General features: G+C 56.5%; 1 protein-coding gene across 1 annotated transcript in view; it reads right to left on the reverse strand.

Annotated features, from left to right (window-relative positions):
• Positions 1–124: 124 nt before the first annotated feature.
• FANCA (FA complementation group A) overlaps positions 125–17,545 on the reverse strand; it is a gene marked incomplete at its 5' end in the record, with an annotated part of 49,525 nt that continues 32,104 nt past the window's right edge. The window contains 21 exons of the mRNA XM_082677848.1: positions 125–263; positions 449–541; positions 667–820; positions 959–1,034; positions 1,421–1,523; positions 1,820–1,882; positions 2,792–2,930; positions 3,631–3,743; positions 4,406–4,510; positions 4,642–4,698; positions 5,579–5,684; positions 6,146–6,309; positions 7,570–7,654; positions 9,857–9,985; positions 11,327–11,400; positions 12,486–12,662; positions 13,563–13,659; positions 14,948–15,135; positions 15,526–15,622; positions 15,964–16,034; positions 16,371–16,507. Coding sequence (XP_082533974.1) covers positions 156–263; positions 449–541; positions 667–820; positions 959–1,034; positions 1,421–1,523; positions 1,820–1,882; positions 2,792–2,930; positions 3,631–3,743; positions 4,406–4,510; positions 4,642–4,698; positions 5,579–5,684; positions 6,146–6,309; positions 7,570–7,654; positions 9,857–9,985; positions 11,327–11,400; positions 12,486–12,662; positions 13,563–13,659; positions 14,948–15,135; positions 15,526–15,622; positions 15,964–16,034; positions 16,371–16,507 — 2,336 coding nt within the window. The 3' untranslated portion in view covers positions 125–155. The remainder of the gene's footprint in view (positions 264–448; positions 542–666; positions 821–958; positions 1,035–1,420; positions 1,524–1,819; positions 1,883–2,791; positions 2,931–3,630; positions 3,744–4,405; positions 4,511–4,641; positions 4,699–5,578; positions 5,685–6,145; positions 6,310–7,569; positions 7,655–9,856; positions 9,986–11,326; positions 11,401–12,485; positions 12,663–13,562; positions 13,660–14,947; positions 15,136–15,525; positions 15,623–15,963; positions 16,035–16,370; positions 16,508–17,545) is intronic.

Genomic DNA, 17,545 nt, shown 5'->3' on the forward strand with positions numbered 1-17,545 from the left:
TTGGGGCCAGAGGCAGACTTCAAAGAAATGATTCCTCTTCCCCACTAATGCAGTCGAGGTTTGTAACCCACTTTTCAGGGCAACGGAGAGCTCCACGTTAACGCTTGTAATAAATTATTTACCGAGGAGTTGGGCTATGCCCTGCACAGATCCTGTCAGAAGAGTCGGGGCTCCTGGTAGAGGTCAGGGTCCAGCATGGCCTGCTGCCTGCTGAGGAGGGCGGCACGCACTTCCGGGTCACAGTCCGCACTCGCACCCAGCAGCTGCAAGAAAGCCCGTGTGCTGGGCCCGTGCTGCTGCCCATGGCCCCCAAACAAACACCCAGGGCCCGGGGAGATGCCAAGTGCTGGACGCTGCATGTTCGTTTTCCCGAAGGCGTTCAGCACCCTCACAGTGAACAGTGATGGGGACTTAAAGACAGACAGCAAGGCGAGCATCTGGGCATTACCTCTGCCACGTCTGAGAAGCTCCTTTTCGGGCACCGAGGTATCGACTGCAGCAGGAAAAGACGAGCGTTTGTAATCAGGCTTACGGGGTCGCCCTGGAGAGAAGACAGAGCCGCGGTCAGGGTGCCCACAGCTGCACGCTGCGCCAGGAGGGGCTGCACAGGCCCCCAAGAGCTGGCCGCCCGGGTCCGTCTGGAGACAGGCCTGGCCCTGCACCTGCCTGGGCCTGGAGGTCCCCACTGTGGGCCAGAGTCCAAACCGCACCAGTCTCCCCAGCCACGAAGAGGCCCACGAGCTTCAGGTACATGTTAACAGCAACATGCAGGAAGGCGTCTTCCTGGAGGAGGGCGTCCTCGTCAAAGTAGGACAGGAGGCTGAAAGCAGAGACGGATGTCAGGTGACCCGGCCCTCACTGACCTCACTGAGGCCGGTGCAGGCAGCAGAGGAGCAGCCTTTCCCATCTCAAGGGAGCCCCGCCGCCCCTCCCCTGACCAGCAGGCCCCGGGGGTTACCTGTAGAAGGCGACCGGCAGCAGCCTGACCTGGTGGTCGGGGGCCAGGCGGAGGAGGGTGCGCCCCAGGCCGGCATCTGCAACACAGAGGGGCTCCGTCAGCAACGCAGGTGCCTCCCTGCAGGGTCAGGGTCTTCACGGGCGTCGTGTGCCTGGTGACGCAGGGGTGATGTCCTCATGCTGCAGAGTAGAGCTTGGGGGCCGGGGTCCCTGGGATCCTCGATACTCCACTAAATTATTTTGCTTAAATGAGTCTGCATACTTAACCAAGAACAGAAACTTGCAAAAATGAGTTTTCAAAGTGAGCCCCAAGGAGAGGCTCATGTTTAACCATCTGAAAGTTGCTTCTGAAGAGGACTAAAGAACGGGGCCGCAGTCTGACCCTGCCGCCCCCTGTGCTCCCGGCAGAGGGCTGGGAACCAGGACAGACACAGGTCGGCCAGTCGGTCTCCGGATTTCTCACCCGTCTCCGTCAACTGAAAGAGCGGCAGCCAGGAAATCCTCTTCCTCTGCAGACACCCCAGGACCTCGGCACAGACGTCCAGGGGCTTCAGGGAGCCAGCGGCCTGTTACCCACAGGAGGAGGAGGAGAAGGACCCTAAGCTGACAAGTGCGCAAGGAAGAGGTGTCCACCTGGGGCCTCTGGACATAAGACACCAAGAGGCAGGCCAGCGGCCTGGGGTTTTCTCTCCTGAGAAAGCCTTCGACACAAGGGTCCCAGGTGCACCCACCCCCACCACCACCATGAGACCCTAACTCAGGAGGTCTCGGGGGAGACGGGGAGACCCATGGTTTCGAGTGCCCCGGGGGGTCGTACCAGCTGCTCGCTGCCCTGCCCACGGCGGCAGAGGGTCTGACCTACCTGTGGGGTCAGATGTGAAGAGAGCAGGCCCATCAAGGAAAAAAAAAACAGGAAAACCAACAGCTGCAAATACAAACAGGTCCACTGACAACATAGAACTACCTGTGCTCCGTTCCCTTAAAGTAATTCTAAATGGGGAAAGAACACATTCCTCGTTAACGGAACAATTTACAGGCCTAGGTTATAAATCTCTCTTAAGTGGATCTCCAGAGAAAGAAAAGTTTCCAGTCACTCTTAAAGAGAAAATTTAATGGGTTATAAACTATTACTGCTTGGGGACCTGTCTCTGCTGATCCCCCAGGCCAGAGTGTGAGGAGGTGACAGTGGCCTGGAGGCTCTGGAGCCGCTAAAATCCCTCCAGCAAAAACCACCTGAAAACTCTTAAAAATAGACTCTCCCTGGCAGTTTCTTCCTTTAAATTATAATCACCAAAAACTCAGCTCAGCAACTGTTCTCAGGCAGGTGGGTACGGCCTGAGCTACTGCGGGACCCTGGCTTTCACAGAACCAGGGGTTCAGCTGGGGGAGACACGGGAGCACGCCACAGCTCTGGGTAGGGGGCCCTGGGGGGTCCCACAGCTCCCAGTGGGGCCACCAGCCTGCCATCCGAGCAGCCCTCTGTCCACCCTTGGTCTTTGCCAGCAGCTAACTGGGGTGCGGGTGCCTGGAGGCTATGAGAAGGAAGGTCCCGCTGGACAGCTGACAGCCAGCCCTGACCCCCCACCCCGGGGGTTGCGTTGATAAACAGGCCGAATAAAAGCCCTTGAGAATGAGATGTAAAGTACCCTTTTTATCAACAAGCCTGAGAACCTAAGTCTTACTAAACCTACAAACCCAGTAAGTCTTTGCTTCCAAATAAAGTTACCAGCACCCCAAACTCTTGTCTGTCCTTGAAAAGCACAGTGTGGTCGGAACCCTGAGAGCCAGTGAGGCTGCTGGGAAAGGACACGCAGGGAAAGGATCTCACTCTTACCTCCTCTCCTTGGCCGTCCAGCTGCCCCAGCTCCCGCCGGATGCTCTCCTTCCCGGCCCGTCGAATCATAAAGTGCAGGGCAGCCGCGCAGAGCCAGGCCGGGCCAGGTGTGGGGGGTGCCGCAAGGGGGGAGAGGACGCTGCCGCAGACGGAGGTGTGTGTCACCACAAGAGCCCCCCGCCCGTCACAGCGAGAACCCAAAGCGCACCCCCCCCCCCCCGGCCTCCCAACCGGTCTCCACAGGCTGGCCCTTGGCTGTCAACATGCCCCTCTGCCCCGGACACAGGAAGCGGTATGCCTGGAGGGGGCACCCGTTCCCAGCAGCCTCAGCTTTGCAAGGAGTCCTCCCCCCCGAGTCTGCACCCGCCTTCTACTCAGCCCCCACTCCGACTGCACTGTGATGTTCACGGTTCTCCAGAAGGTTAAAACTGGGCCGAAAGTTAAAAATGGAATATAATGCAGTGATTTAAGAAAGTTCTCCGCTCTTTGCAGAATTAGACTCAGTGGGCAGACTTGGTTTCTTCGTCTTCTGAGATTTCGAGCATCCCTGACCCTTTGTGGGGGGGACACAGGTGCCTCGGATAAAAACGGGTCACAAAGGAAGATGCAGGGAGGCTGGATGGGGCCAGCAATCCCTGCTGTGACCTCCGAGGACAGCACCACTCGGATGTGCGAGGAGACGGGCAGGTGGACCCCGGATGCCAGTCTGACGGGACCGTGTCCGCTCGGCTCTGCTTCCCCCTTCCACACGTGGGCCTCACAGAGCCTCCCCAGGGCCCCCTCCAGCTCCCGAGACACCATGCACGTAACCCAGAGTGGGTCCCGCTGCCCGCACTCACCTCCCGGCAAAGTGCCGGGCCTCCTGCAGCCTCCGCAGCTCTGCAGGCAGCGGGCTCTGAGAGCATCTCCTCCAGCGGCGGTGAAGCTCGGGCTCCAGGTGCGGCCACCACAGCTCATGGGAGAGAACGGGCACCGACAGGTCAGTCCCCCCCCCTCACCAAGAAGATCGGGAAGCCTCGGGTGATGCTGGCGATCTGCGTGGGCAACGTCTGCCCGCAGGCCGACACCCCCAGAGCCTGTCTCCCGCTCATCAAGTGCTTCATAACCGCAAGGACAGCGTCTCATTTAAGGTCCAAAGCAGCTCCGTGAGGCGTGCTCATCCTCATCCGCGGAGGATGCAGGATGTGGACAGAGGATGGCCCGGTCCTTGGACGGCCCTGCTGAGCTGCAGAGCCGTGAGCCAGAGGCCACAGCCGCCCAGGGAGCCAGCAAGGAATGCGCTGCGTCCTCCCTCCCGACAAAACTGAGAAGGGGTGAGAAAGCCCGCGTGGGAGCCCCACCCGTGGAACGTCACGAGAAGGCCGGGCCAGCAGGGGCTGGGGCGGCAGCCGGACCAGCAGAGCAGCAGTCCCCGCTCAGCTCCAGTCAGCACAGAGCAAGTAGGAGTGTGAACGGCTCCGGGCACAGAGACTCCCGAGGAGCCCCACCCCAACTCCTGTGGTCTGTCCCAACTGCTCCTGGTGCAGCTTCCCCTGAATCACGCTGCCAGGAAGCCCTGGGCGGACCCCGGCTGCGCCAGGTCCAGGAACGTCCCTGAAAAGATGGGGAGCCTACCAGAGCAGAGGTCAGAAGCAAGGGGCACTGGGTCTGGCAGGCAGTCAGGGTCAGGTCGGCTGCCAGGGAGGGGTCTCTGCTTCGTAAACAGGCGTTGAGGAGCCCCTGCGGGGAGACACGCCCGCACGCAGGGTTTGCACGCGGACCAGGGCCCCGGGAGCTGCCACGCACCAAGGGCCCAGCCCTGGGGTCTGAGTGAGCAGCGACGCTGGAGGGGCAGAGGGAAAGGAAATTACCCTGAAGAAGTGGGCCGTGATGTCGTGGGTCAGGGCGCCGTCGTGGGAGAAGTTTCTCTGCACAACAGTAGAGGCCAGTGAGGAAGCACGCGCAGGACAGGGCGGGCAGCTGCTGGGGGCTCCAGCACGTAAGGACACGCGGCAGGATGGTACCGCCACGGTCCACGGAGGGCTGGCTCCGTGTGGCTTCGCATCCACCCCCGTGCCCGCCAGCCGTGGTGCAAACCCCGTGGGCCCAGGCGGGCGGGCCAGGTGCCGTCCCTGCCGTGTCCTCCCTGGCTGCTTTCACAGGCCGTTCTCAAGGCTCGAAGGGAAACGGCCTTTAGAACGAACTTAAAGAAAATCTCATTTCTGCTGCTTCCCCAGTTACCTTTTAAAGTTCCACACAAATGAACAGAACCTCAGGTCAAGCTCTAGTCACGTGTGCATTTCTAGAAAGTGGGAACCCATCTTTGGTGTAGAAGCCGTTCCCCTGCAGTGGGCAGGGGAGCACTTATGCACGGCACCTCCCTGACCCTGACCACGTGCAGGTCACAGGGATGTCACCCTTTGGAGCCCCTGACAAGAGCTGGGGCACCATCTGGCTTCCGTGCCCCCAAAAGAAACCGACGGAGGGGAGGCAAGGCGGGCAGGATGGTCTGCACATGCAGGGCCCAAGCTGGTCACCCTGCGGAAGGTTCCGTGAAGGAGTCGTGCTCCGGAGGACGAGGCTGCCCGGTCGCTAGCCTCGCAGGCCGGTGCCGAGCCAGGTGAAGGGCTCACCCGCAGCTCCGAGCGCCACGTCCTACCCTCAGAGACCCGGCGTGGGCAGGCAGGACATGCACTGAGGCGTTGGCTCCACGTGACCACGGATGCGCTGGTGAGTTTTCCAGAGCCAGCCTGAGGTGCCCACGTAGCCCCTCAACCCCACAGCCCAGCTCACTTGCCCTGCGCCTACCAGCTCCGAGTTGACCAAGTGGAAGAAGTCATCGCAGTCGGGGGCGGCCAGCTGCTCCAAGCGGGGGCTGCCGACAAGCACGGAGGGGGGCAGGCCGAGGAGGATGCTGCGAGGAGGGAGGCATGGACGGTGACCCCGAGAGCTACGCTCGGAGCGCAGCCAACCCTCCCAGCCCGCTCGGAACTGGCCCTGGTCTGCGGCCTGTTGCCCTGCTGGGCCGACGGACACTCACTGTGTGTCCCCAGACCAGGTGTGATGTTACACGATGACCAAGGGCAGGGAGCAGCGTGTTAACCAACCAGTTCACGAGACCGGGAAGGACATCACGGCTCAGCCGTGATGCAGTGAGGACCCTGAGCGCACATTCCACACGAGGTCTTTGAACTGAGGGGTTTCTGAAGCCCAGGAGGAGAACTTTCACCCCCAGTTGCTTTCACACCTCTAGACCCTGCTCTCCAGGGGACCCGGGGAAGATGCCGTCCCAGGCTGGGGCGGGGGCCAGAGACGAGCAACTAGTGGGAAGAGACCCCAAAGTGAAGACAGACCCTGGGGCACCAGCCGTGTTACCGTTTGCACATGAGCAGCTCCTGCTGTCGCTGCAGGCGGCTGGCCACGTCCCACCCTCGAGCCAGGGCCTGGAGGCGTCTGCAGAAAACTCCAAAGAGGAAGTGGCCCCGGGGAGCAGCATGGCCGAGGCGCGCTGGGCCCTGCTCCAGGCCAGCAGCCATCTCCTGAAGAGAGCACGGCCAGAGGCAGAAACCCTGGGGCCTCTCAGTCCCAGCAGGGCCCCGAGGTGGGGCCAGCGGAGTGAGTGCAACTAGCCTTTTCACTTGGAAATGACTGAACAACTGCAGGATTTTGCAAAAATGAAGAAAGAACAGTGCAAAGAACACCCTTCCCCAGACTCCCCATGGCTGACACTTCACCCGTTTATCACCTGCTCCCCTGTGCAGGTGGGGGGTGTGCACAGCCTGAGGGTGAATCACACAAGTGAGGCGCGCACACAGCCTGCAGGCACACGTGTGTTGTCTCACCCCCCAGATGCAGAGCACCCGTCTCATCATCACCCCGTCATCTGTGACCCCAACCCCACGTCTCCCGCTGTGTCTGCCCTCACAGGTCACCTTCTTCCACGTTCAGTTATGACGGACGTGGAGGACAAAGGTCAAGATGAGGGCTTGGGGGACTCGGGTCCTTTCTCTGTGGGATGCTTTACTCATTTTTAAGTACATTTTCCCAGTGCTCCAGACCACATCCTCCATGATTTCTCTTTCATTCCCCACATGTTCTAAAGTCAGGCACTTTTTTAAGAGTGACAGCGGGAACACCGAATCCTATTATACAGAATTGCATGTACTCTTCCAAAGTTACAGACCCCCAGTGCACACTGTGGACGAGGATGCAGGATGGGGCCTTGCTCTGCACTCTGACCCCAGAGTTCACGCTCAAGAGATCTGGGGAGAGCAGGATGCTGACAGAAACACCCCTTTCACTTCAACGTGAGAAACACGGTTTCTGCACTCTCCTAAAAGTGCTCCTGCCTTGCTGCCAAGTGACCCGGGAGACGGGAGAGTCTCCCAGCCTCCGACATCTGCAAACTCCTGATCCTCGGCCAGGTGGAGGGTTATTTATGTCAATCCTCAGAGCCTGACCTCCCAACGCAGCACCAGGAGTTACAAAGCAGAGAACAGGAGTAGCAGCCACGCTGCTGCCAAAGTCAGTATCTTTACTTCCTGTTCTCAAATTTTAAACGTCCTAAAGCCTGGAGATGCTTCCCATATTACAGTTTTCGTTTCCGTGTTCCTGTGATGTTCACAGTGAGGTGAGTTCACAGAGCACGTGGCCTCTCTGGTCTAAGCCATTGTGTATGTGACTCAAGCTTTCGTTCTGGTCAGGTTCCTTAGGACTCACTGGATATTCATAATAAATATCTTAATAGCACGTGGCTTAAATGCAGTGGACACACTTGAGTTTTACATCTTCTAACTCACCTGCAATCTGGAAAAAATATCACGATTTCCTGTGCAGCCACCAAGAACCAAATCAGAATTCTCTGAGTGATCATAACTCCTTGAACTGAAATGAAAACACAGTGAAAGCCTCCTAAGTGTCTCCTAACTGTGCTGGGCTGCCTGCTTCTCCTCCTGCCTCCAGAGTGGCCTGTGGTCACAGGGCCAGGACGTACCCGGAGACAGCAGGACACTCACGGTGTGCCAACAACAGCAAAAAGCCAGCAACCAACTCAAGCAACACATCAAAACAATTACATGCCACGACCCAGTGGGATTTATCCCAAGAATGCAAGGTTGGCTCAACATGCAAGAATCAATTAATGCAATAAACATATGAGTAGAATAAAAACCAAAAACCACACAGATAAAGCATTAAATTAAATGCTATACCCTTTCATGATTTTAAAAAAAACAAAAAACAAAACAAAAAAAAAACTAGGAGTAAAAGGGACCTTCCTCAACCTGTCAAAGGGCATCTATGAAAAACCCTCAGTTCACACCGTTCTTAATGATGAAAACTGTCCTCCTAAGATCAGGACCAGGACAACTGTCCGCTCATACCACTTCCAGTCAACACTGCCCTGTCAAGTTCTGGCCAGGACAATTCAGCAAATAAATAAATCAGTACATATAAGGCATCCAGATTGGAAAAGAAAAAGTTAAACCATCTCTACTGGCAGATTTCAAGACCTTTCATATAGAAAATCCTAAAGAATTCACAATAAAAAACCATCAGAGCAAATAAGTGAAATTAAAGCAATGAGCCTATGGTACTAAAAAGAATAAAATACTTAATAAATTTAATCAGGGAGATGCAAGAGTTGTGTGCTAAAAACTATAAGATATTGTTGAAAATATTAAAGATGACCTTAATAAATGGAAAGCCACCCCATGTTCATGGATAGGAAGATGGCAATGCTACCCAAACTGATCTACAGATACAATGCCGTCATTATCAGAATCTCATCTCGTTTTGCAGAAAGTGATAAGTTGATCCTAAAATTCAGGTGGAAGTGCAAGGGACCCAGAATAGCCAAAAAAAATCCTGAAAAAGGACAAAGTTGGAGGATTTCACATTTTCCAATTTTTAAAATTTATTTATTTTTGGCCATGGCACATGGCTCGTTGGAACTTGTTACCCGACCAGGGGTTGAACCCAGGCCCTTAGCAGTGAAAGTGCAGAGTCCTAACCACTGGACCACCAAGAAATCCCCACATTTTCCAATTTTAAAACTTACTACAAAGCTATAGTAATCAGAATGGTGTGGTCCTGGCACAAGGATAGACATATAGGTAAGTAGAATACAATCAGGAGTCCAGGAGTGAACTCTCACATGTATGGCTAATGGACTTTCCACAGGAGTTCCAAGACCATTCAACAGGGAAAGGGCAGTCTCTTCAACAAAAGGGGACAACTGGATATCCACATACAGAAGAATGGGGCCAGATCCCTACCTCACACCATATAAAAAATTAATGCAGAATGGATCAAAGGCCTAAAAATAAGAGCTAAATCTAAAAATAGATGAAAAAGGCTTCTTCAAAATTTAAAACTTTTGTGCATCAAAGTACCCCTTCTAGGGAGTGAACCGATGACTCATGGAATGAAAGAAAATATCTGCAACTCATATATCTGGTAAGGACCAAGTATCTAGAGTATATAAAGAACTCTTATGACTCAATAAGCAAATAACCCAATTTTAAGTAGGCAAAGGATCTGATTAGACATTTGTCCAAAAAAGGTAACACAAATGGTCAACCAGCACGTGAAAAGATGCTCAACATCATAAGCCATCAGGGAAAAGCAAATCAAAACCATAATGAGATAACACGACGTACCACCTCGACACAGCAACCACGAGGACGATGAGAAAAACAGGCCACGTCAGAAGGCCACACCTGGCACAGCCCACTTGGTACCAGGAACGCCTGCCTTTCATGGCAGGCAGTCCACGCCAGTGCTGCCTGCACTGTGGGTGACAACACTGGCGCCCACCACTTGCTTGACCTTTTATTCTCATCACATTTGCTAATAACCCTGATACCAGGAGACAAAGCAGAAAGACCAGGTCACTGCCACTGGCAAATCTAGGCACAGAGAGAAAGCTGATTCCGGAAGCTTGCCTTTATCTCGAAAACCCAAACTTGCGATCAGGATATGTTCAACTGTGCTCTGTATAACACAAACTGGACTGAGAGAAATAAAAACGTTCTTAGAGCTACCAAAATCAAAAGACAGACTCTTCGGGGCACTAACATTCCTAACCTTTGGCAGAAGTCCATGAGCACGTCGACAAGCGTGGCACAGGCGACTTCCAGGTCTCCATCGCAGCCCCCGGTGGCAGAGGGCGCGGGGAGGAAGTGCTGGTAGATGGCCCACTGGTGGAAGTCCTGCCTGCAATGCAAATGCCAGGGTCTGTGCTGAGGGAGGCACGGGCCAGGGTCTGCTTCAGCCAGGGGTGACGGGGACTGCATGCAGGTCCACAGCTGCTGAGCTGGGGGTGGAGCGGGTGCCTGCACCGTCCCAGGCCCACCAGCAAAGCATCCACACATGGACCAGGCTCCGTGGTGCTGAAACCACAGCACAGACAGCCACCAACACTGCAGTCTGTTCCTGCAGGAATAACAGGACCCAAGCAGGACCTCCCCATGTGACCACGAGGGGCAGGGAGCGAGCCGCCAAAGCCTGTTTGGAACTGCAATCAGGAGACGGAAGGAGGCCCTGAACAGGACCCACACCATCAACACACAGTGACCTGAGGGTGAGTTAAGAAGGGGTCCTATGGAGCCGCAGGCCAGAAAACTAGTTCCTTCTTTCCCTCCTGGCAAGGAAGGAAGCGCACAGGAGGCAGGCCGCGCACAAACCTGAAAGGTGGAAGCGCCCACTGAGCTGGGAAAGGAAGCGGGTCATCCCTCCCATTGCCCATCACTGTCCTTCCTTATTCTACTTGTTCCGTCAGATTCTGACACCACGACACAGCACCCCCGTGTTCAGGGACGTCTCTGACCACTCCAAGTATGGTGGCTTGAGGACAGCCACCTCTGGCTTCTGCACCCCCTGACCCACCCCCAAACCCACGGCCCCTCAGCACCTGCTCGAGGCCAGGATAGCACACCTGACGTCTTGGCGGTCTCAGTCACCAGCCCCGGGACTCACATGGGTCTCAGACTCTGATTCGCTCACCCCTGGTGCCGCGCCTCAAAGCCAGCACTCGGCAAGGCGCTGCCCACCCTCCCCTCTGCTTCCCTGGCTGGCCGACACCAGCTGAGACCCTCCAGGGCTTCCCCACTGTGGCCCTCCCCAGGCGCAGCCTTCTCTGATCCTTGCCCGCCGGCACCAGCTCCCAAAGCCCCATCTGGTGTCTTCAGTGCCCTCTAATCCACCTTATTTATCACCCTGCCCGCCCCCAGGCTCACACAGGGCCCGGTTCTGCACAGTTCCTGTGAAGAACGGCTTAGGGGCGTTGGGGCAGAGTGCAAGTGGGAAGCCCTGTATGTGCCTCGTGTGCCCCATCTGTCTTGTTCACACTGCATCCCCAGCTTCTAGAACATTCTAGAAGTGTCTGGCAAACTGTCGGTCAATAAATGTTTCTCAAATAAAAGAATGAATAAAATTGTACTCATACACTTATGTTAAACTGAACATTACACTGAGGATACAATGACAAAACTTAGACTTAAGACAGTGTAGAAAACTGTATTAACACTTTAAAGGGTAGATCCTTTAAACACTTACCTTTCTGTATCTGAAAGAGAATCAACTTCAGGCTGAATTTCTAGTTCCAGCTGTAACCAGTCTCTGTAAGTCAACTGAGAGAGAAGGACCAAGTGACCACCACAGCAAGGACAGAGCACAGAAGCCACAGGTTGGGGCTGTGACGCTGCCCTATCTCATATTAGCTGGAGGTCTCCTGTGTGTCTGTCAGAAATATCGTCCTATGCCATCTCCCAGGGTTAGACTGGGAGGCTGGCACCAAGCCCAGATGAAGAATCAGTCATTTAACTCTGAACGTGAAGCTAACCAAAACTGTTCAAACTGGTATTTAAACTCAGTCCTCAACGCCGCTGCCTGGTCCTGGACAGCCCGCAGCATCTGCACAACAATCACTTTCTAGCTCACTGAGCTGTGCAAATGACCAAAAGATAAACTCGATGTGACAACATGCTTCCAACAGTCACAGCTCCACGCGTCAACACAGACTAACCTCAAAACCTCACACCGCTGACACAGAGAAGGAAGGTCTAGTACATGTTGGGAATTAGGAGCAAGAGAAATATAAACTAAATGCACAGAATGTAAAGTGTAGCCATGTCTAGACACCATGCTGTATCGGAATAATTTTTGTGCCAATAAATGACATCAGAATTCAAAAACAAAAAAACCTCCCACTGCGTGTAACAACGTGTCTCAGGGACACGCGTGCACCACACGCAGTGTGTGTAAACGCCGGGGCTGCGCGGCACCGGCAGGGACGTGTGCGTAGACAGTGATCGAGGCACGGCCGCTCCTGCCTCGTTGCTCCTGGCATCAGGCAGATGGTCAGACCTACTCTTGTAGGACTGGTTATTAACAACAAAAGAGGGGAAAAACATATACAAGAAAACGACACAACTTCTTCTCTAAAGACCAGAACAAGCAGGCAAACATCCAAGAAATAAATGAAAAGTTATGAAGCGGTGGCAGAAACAGTCACATGGGCACGTTGTCTGAGCGGCCAAGCTTCCGGTGACTGTGCTTGGAGACACCCGGCCCCAGCTCACGGCCTGGCAGGCATGTGTCAAATCTGACGATCCCAGGAGTGATTTCTGTCGGGTCAGGCCCGCCGCCCATGTCCTGCGCCCACGGAGCCCAGAGCGTGGAGGAGCAAAGCAGCGGAAGGGACAGTGGGACCTACATGGAGTCCCTCCTGCTTCAGCAGTTCCCGCAAGGTCCTCTGCTTCCACAGGCAGAGAGTGGCTCGCTGCCAGTCCACGGAGGGCAGGCACAGGGGCCGCCAGGGAGAGCTGGCCGGGTCTTCCCAAGAGGGAGGGTCTCGGGCCTCTGAGAACCATCTGAACACCATGAACTGGAACTGAAAAAAGACAGTGGCGTGTGTGCTGTGAGACTGAGGAAACACGCAGGGGCCTGGCTGCGCCCGGCTGGTAGCGAGGAGCCCCTGGTCTCAGTGGGCAGCCAGCCCTGACCACACATCTCTGAGCTGCCACGCCGTGCAGCCGCGCACGGCCGTCACGCGCGACCCGCGGGCACCGGCATTCTAAGAAGTGTGCTCCCTGGCTACAGGAGATGCTCCCTCAGTGATGCACTGAGCCGCACATCTTTGCCTTAGGAGGTCGCACCCCCACCCTCAGGCTGACAGAGCCACAGGCTGCTCGAGGGGACCTCGGGGAGCTTGGGACACAGGGCGAGGACTTCCTCTTCTGGGCCGCTCCTCCGGATCTCTATCCCACACTTTAAAATGTCGGCACCTGGACCCCAGGCTGCTCCTGACGCGGTGGAGCTCCCAGCAGCGCCCAGGAGCCCGACGCGGAGCCTGGAACTCTGAACCAGGCTCGAACCTCATGGGAGACGTGCCCTAAAGCTCTGCAGGCGCAGCAACACTGGTTCCCGCTGTGACGGCACCGCCGCCTTTGACGCTGAGGATTCTAACACGCGGCTTCCCAGGCCGTCTTCAGAGGAAGCGCAGGGTGCTTCTTTAAATGCTGACACACTTTCTATGAACGGCAATCTTCTAACTTGCCTACTTCATAAATAAGGAGGGACATCTGTAGCTGTCACCTGCCAGCCCCTCCTCTTAACTCAGATGGAAGGAAAAGGCAGTGTTCAACCCAAGCAGACGGCAGGGTGGCGCCAGGAGACAAGTCTGCTACGAACGAGGCCGGTGCCGGGATGGAGGCGACACAGGCTTCAGGCCAGAAACCCGTACAAGACTGGAACTTACAGGAGAGCAGAAAAAGGAACCCACAAGACTCACCTTTTTTATAAGGCCTGGAGACAAACAGCTGTACGAGATGTCACGTGACTGGGAAGAAAACTTACACAAAGAATAAGAAATTGCCGCTGTACAAAATCTGAAAATAGAAAACAGATTATAACACAGAAATGGGATCCACGCAAAACAACAGGTGGAAGAAGAGCGTGAACTGCACAACGTGAACTGAGGGCCTCCCAGCCCGACGGCCGCTCGGCGCTCAGCCTCAGGCCCAGCCAGGCCGGCTCCTCCGAGCCCTCGGGAAGAGCCCCCAGTCAGGCCGTCTGGCCTGAGCTCTTTCCACGTTGATGAGAGACTCAGAAAACACATGAACACGCAGGCTCTGCACGTAAGGGCTTGCTTTCCCAGCGTGTCCAGAGCCACGGTCAGAACCAAGGGAATGAAGTGAGGAGGTGCGAGGTGGGTGTTCCCCGTGTGATTGCGTAAGGCTCTCGTTCATCTGCATGATGGCAAATTATTCACTGTTCCCGCCTAAAAGAACCTCAGAGCCAGAGTGAAGCATGTCCGGTTTCCAACTCAGCCTCTGCCTGCCCATGGCGGGCTGTGACGTGTGAGAGGGAGAGGCTGCCGAGAACAGAGGTGACCATGAGGCCCAGAGAGTCAGGACTGTGGCGAGGAAGGGGCCCGACTCCCAGTGCGGACTTGTCAGTGGTGCTGCTGTGGATGGCGCGGACAGCTGGCGGGCACTGGTCCCAGGCCGCGTTCCTGTGCTCAGCTCTCCCTGTCTCTCCTAATGCCAGCTCAGTCCGTGAGCCGCGACCCTGGTCCCAACATCTCCCACCGGAGCCTCCGGCTTCCGTCCTGACCTCAGCAGCCACAGGAAGCCCTTCGGGCCTGAGTCACACGTGGACTCCCCAGGGCTCTGCCCATGGGATGGCCACTCTCACCCAACCCCCGCCCATCTCTCACAGCCGCCGACCCCAGGCTACGGGCTCCCTGCGACTCACCAGGTCCCGGGAGGGGGCCTAGCACGCAGTGTGCAGCGAGTGGATGAGCACGTAACTGGACGATGGGTCTCCAAACCCTCTGGATGGGACAGCTGTGTGTGTAGAAACCTCCCCCAGAGAAAGCTGTTCACCACAGGGACCCCGGAACCTAACCTGAGGGACAGGCCCAGCCAGCCGCCGGCCACCTGACCTGGAGAAGGGTACCTGCAGCCCACTGTGAGCATCTTGAAAAGCAGGTGGCAAAGTAGGGTGATCTCACTTTTCTAACTGAAGATACCAACACACACATAAATACACCCAAGACAAGGTTCTGGAAGGGTACAGACCGACACGGTAAAGACTGGTCATCTGTAGAGCACGTGTGTTTGTGCTAATTTTGTCTGATGAACGTGTGTTACTTTTGGCAAGAGGGACACTCACTTCAGACACAGGGCTGAGGACTCCTGGGTCCTACAGGGCAGGAGGATGTCGAAGAGCTCAGGGACGGGCAGGCCCCTGGCAGGGGTGGGAGGGCCCACATGCACCTCCGGGAGGGCAGACCTGGACTCGCCGAGGTGGACGGCCAGGGCAGCCAACCCCACCACATGTGAGGCACTCAGGCTCGGGCCCTAAAATAGGAAAGAAGAGTGGTTCAGGGACTTCCCTGGTAGTCCAGTGGCTAAAGACTCCGCGCTCCCAATGCAGGGGGCCAGGGTTCAATCCCTGGTCAGGGAACGAGATCCCACATGCCGCAAGTAAGAGCCCACATGCCGCAACTAAGAGCCCGCGTGCTTCAACCAAAGATCCCGCATGCCGCAACTAAAGATTCTGTGTGCTACAACTAAGAGCCCATGTGCCGCAACTAAAGAGCCTACATGCCGCAACTAAGAGCCCAGATGCCCCAATGAAGACCGGGCGCAGCCACATGCATACATACGTACATACGTAGATAAATACAGAAATATTTAAAAAGAAAAGAGGTTCAGCGTTGTGGGGGCTGGAGGAGGTGGCAGCCCTACCTGGTGATGGAGCAGTTGGCAGAGCCGGCTGAGCAGAGCCGGCAGGAGCCTGCGTCTGCACAGGGTCCTCACGAAGTGGGCGGCCCAGGGGCCCTGCCTGTGGGGACAGCCACAGAGAACAGTGGCAGCGGCCAGGCCTGGCCCTGCACTGCCCGCCTGGAGCCTGGTGGATGAGCAGTCAGGCACCAGAGACTGAAGAAAGAACCAGGCTGTTCCCCAACCAGGAGGGTCTCCTGTTGCGACGCTGACTGTCGCCACGCCCCTGCTGGATAAGTCAGCCCCCCCCCCAGGCCCTTCCCCAGCGCAGCATGAAGTCGGGGGGCAGGACCAGGGCCCCAGGCTCAGAGCTGGACCAGGAACGACGGCCACTCTCATCACGAGCACCCAGGCCGCCCCAGGACAGCTCCAAACCACCCGGTGAGACCGCCTAGCCTCTACCTGTCTGGTGGGGCAACGCTGGAGGCCGCCATGAGGTTCTGACAGAAAGACGTCAGCAGGAGGTCCACGACCTGAGAGAGGAGAGGTCTCAGGGCCGCAAACCCACATCACAGCGTTTCCACCCTGGACGTACAGGGCCACAGTGGAGCTGACGAGACTGGAAAACGAGCCCCCATCCGGAGAAGAGGCTGCAACGCCTCAGCACAGGAATCCCCAAACCCTGGGAGGGGCCCCCAGGGGTCATCACGGAGCTTCTCAGCAGAGAGCAGGGTCAGCAAACCTGCCCACAAAGGGCCACGAGCAGCCTCTGCCACAACTTCCTCCCAAACACAGAGTCTGTACGCAAACGGCAGCACCGGCCCGAAACCCTCAACTCACATGTGGTCTCCCTGGTGCCCCACACTCACCCTCTGCTCCCACGGCTGCAGCTTGGGGGCCCGGACGCTGAGCTGAACCGGGGCCCCCTCGAAGTCGCTGTCATCCTCGCCGAGGCCCAGGGCGGAGCGGAGCTGTTCAGAGATCACTGCCATCTGAGCCAACAACGCTGCAAGGCAGGGACCGGCGCCATGAGCAGGGGCGCCATCCACCACCTCAGGGGCCACACTCTCAACTGACCCTGGGGCCGCTCTCGTCCCCGCCCGGCCAGCAGCGGAACCACTTTTCTGCAGTGCAGGTGGCCAGGCTTCTCCGAGGGGCTGGCATAGCTCTTCACGTCACCACAGCCCCTGTGTCTATACCCCGCGCCCCTCGCCCCTCGCCCGCCAGCCACCTCTGCACACACTGACGCCCGCTGCGGCCGCCCGGCCCGGCCTCAGCAGCTCTGCCAGCACAGGGACTCACAGGCCTGGCTGGCTGACCATCTTGCGGCAGCGCTGGGGCCCCACACAGGCCTCGACCTCCCCAAGAACCACGTACTGCAGGAGCAGAGTTTGGAAGGGTCACGCTGACCATGAGGGGACATCCTGGGCCCTCAGGACAACCACGGTGGAGGCAGAGCTAACAGTGCAGAGCTGGGGCTGCCGACCCTCCACCACAGGTGAAAATCTGTGCGTAACTTCTGACCCGAAGCTTAACTCCTCACAGCCTTCCGTGTATTTTGCATGTCATGTGAATCTACGTGTATTTTATGCATTCACGACATACCTAATTTTCTCAACATTTCTAGGCAATGTGGTTTATCTGAAATTTTTGCAATTGTCATTTATCTCAAAAAATTTTCCAGTATATTTACCGAAAATAATCTGCATATACTGAGTGGACCCACACAGTTAAAAACTGTGTTGCGGACTTCCCTGGTGGTGCAGTGGTTAAGAATCCGCCTGCCAATGCAGGGGACACGGGTTCCAGCCCTGTCCAGGAAGATCCCACATGCCGCGGAGCAACTAAGCCCCCGTGCGCCACAACTACTGAGCCTGCGCTCTAGAGCCCGTGAGCCACAACTACTGAAGCCCGTGTGCCTAGAGCCCGTGCTCCGCAACAAGCAAAGTCACCGCGATGAGAAGCCCGTGCACCGCAACGAAGAGCAGCCCCCACTCGCCACAACTAGAGAAAGCCCACGGGCAGCAACGAAGACCCAGCGCAG

This window comes from Grampus griseus (genome assembly GCF_964374135.1).
Source record: "Grampus griseus genome assembly, chromosome: 19".
Classification (NCBI taxonomy): domain Eukaryota; kingdom Metazoa; phylum Chordata; class Mammalia; order Artiodactyla; family Delphinidae; genus Grampus; species Grampus griseus.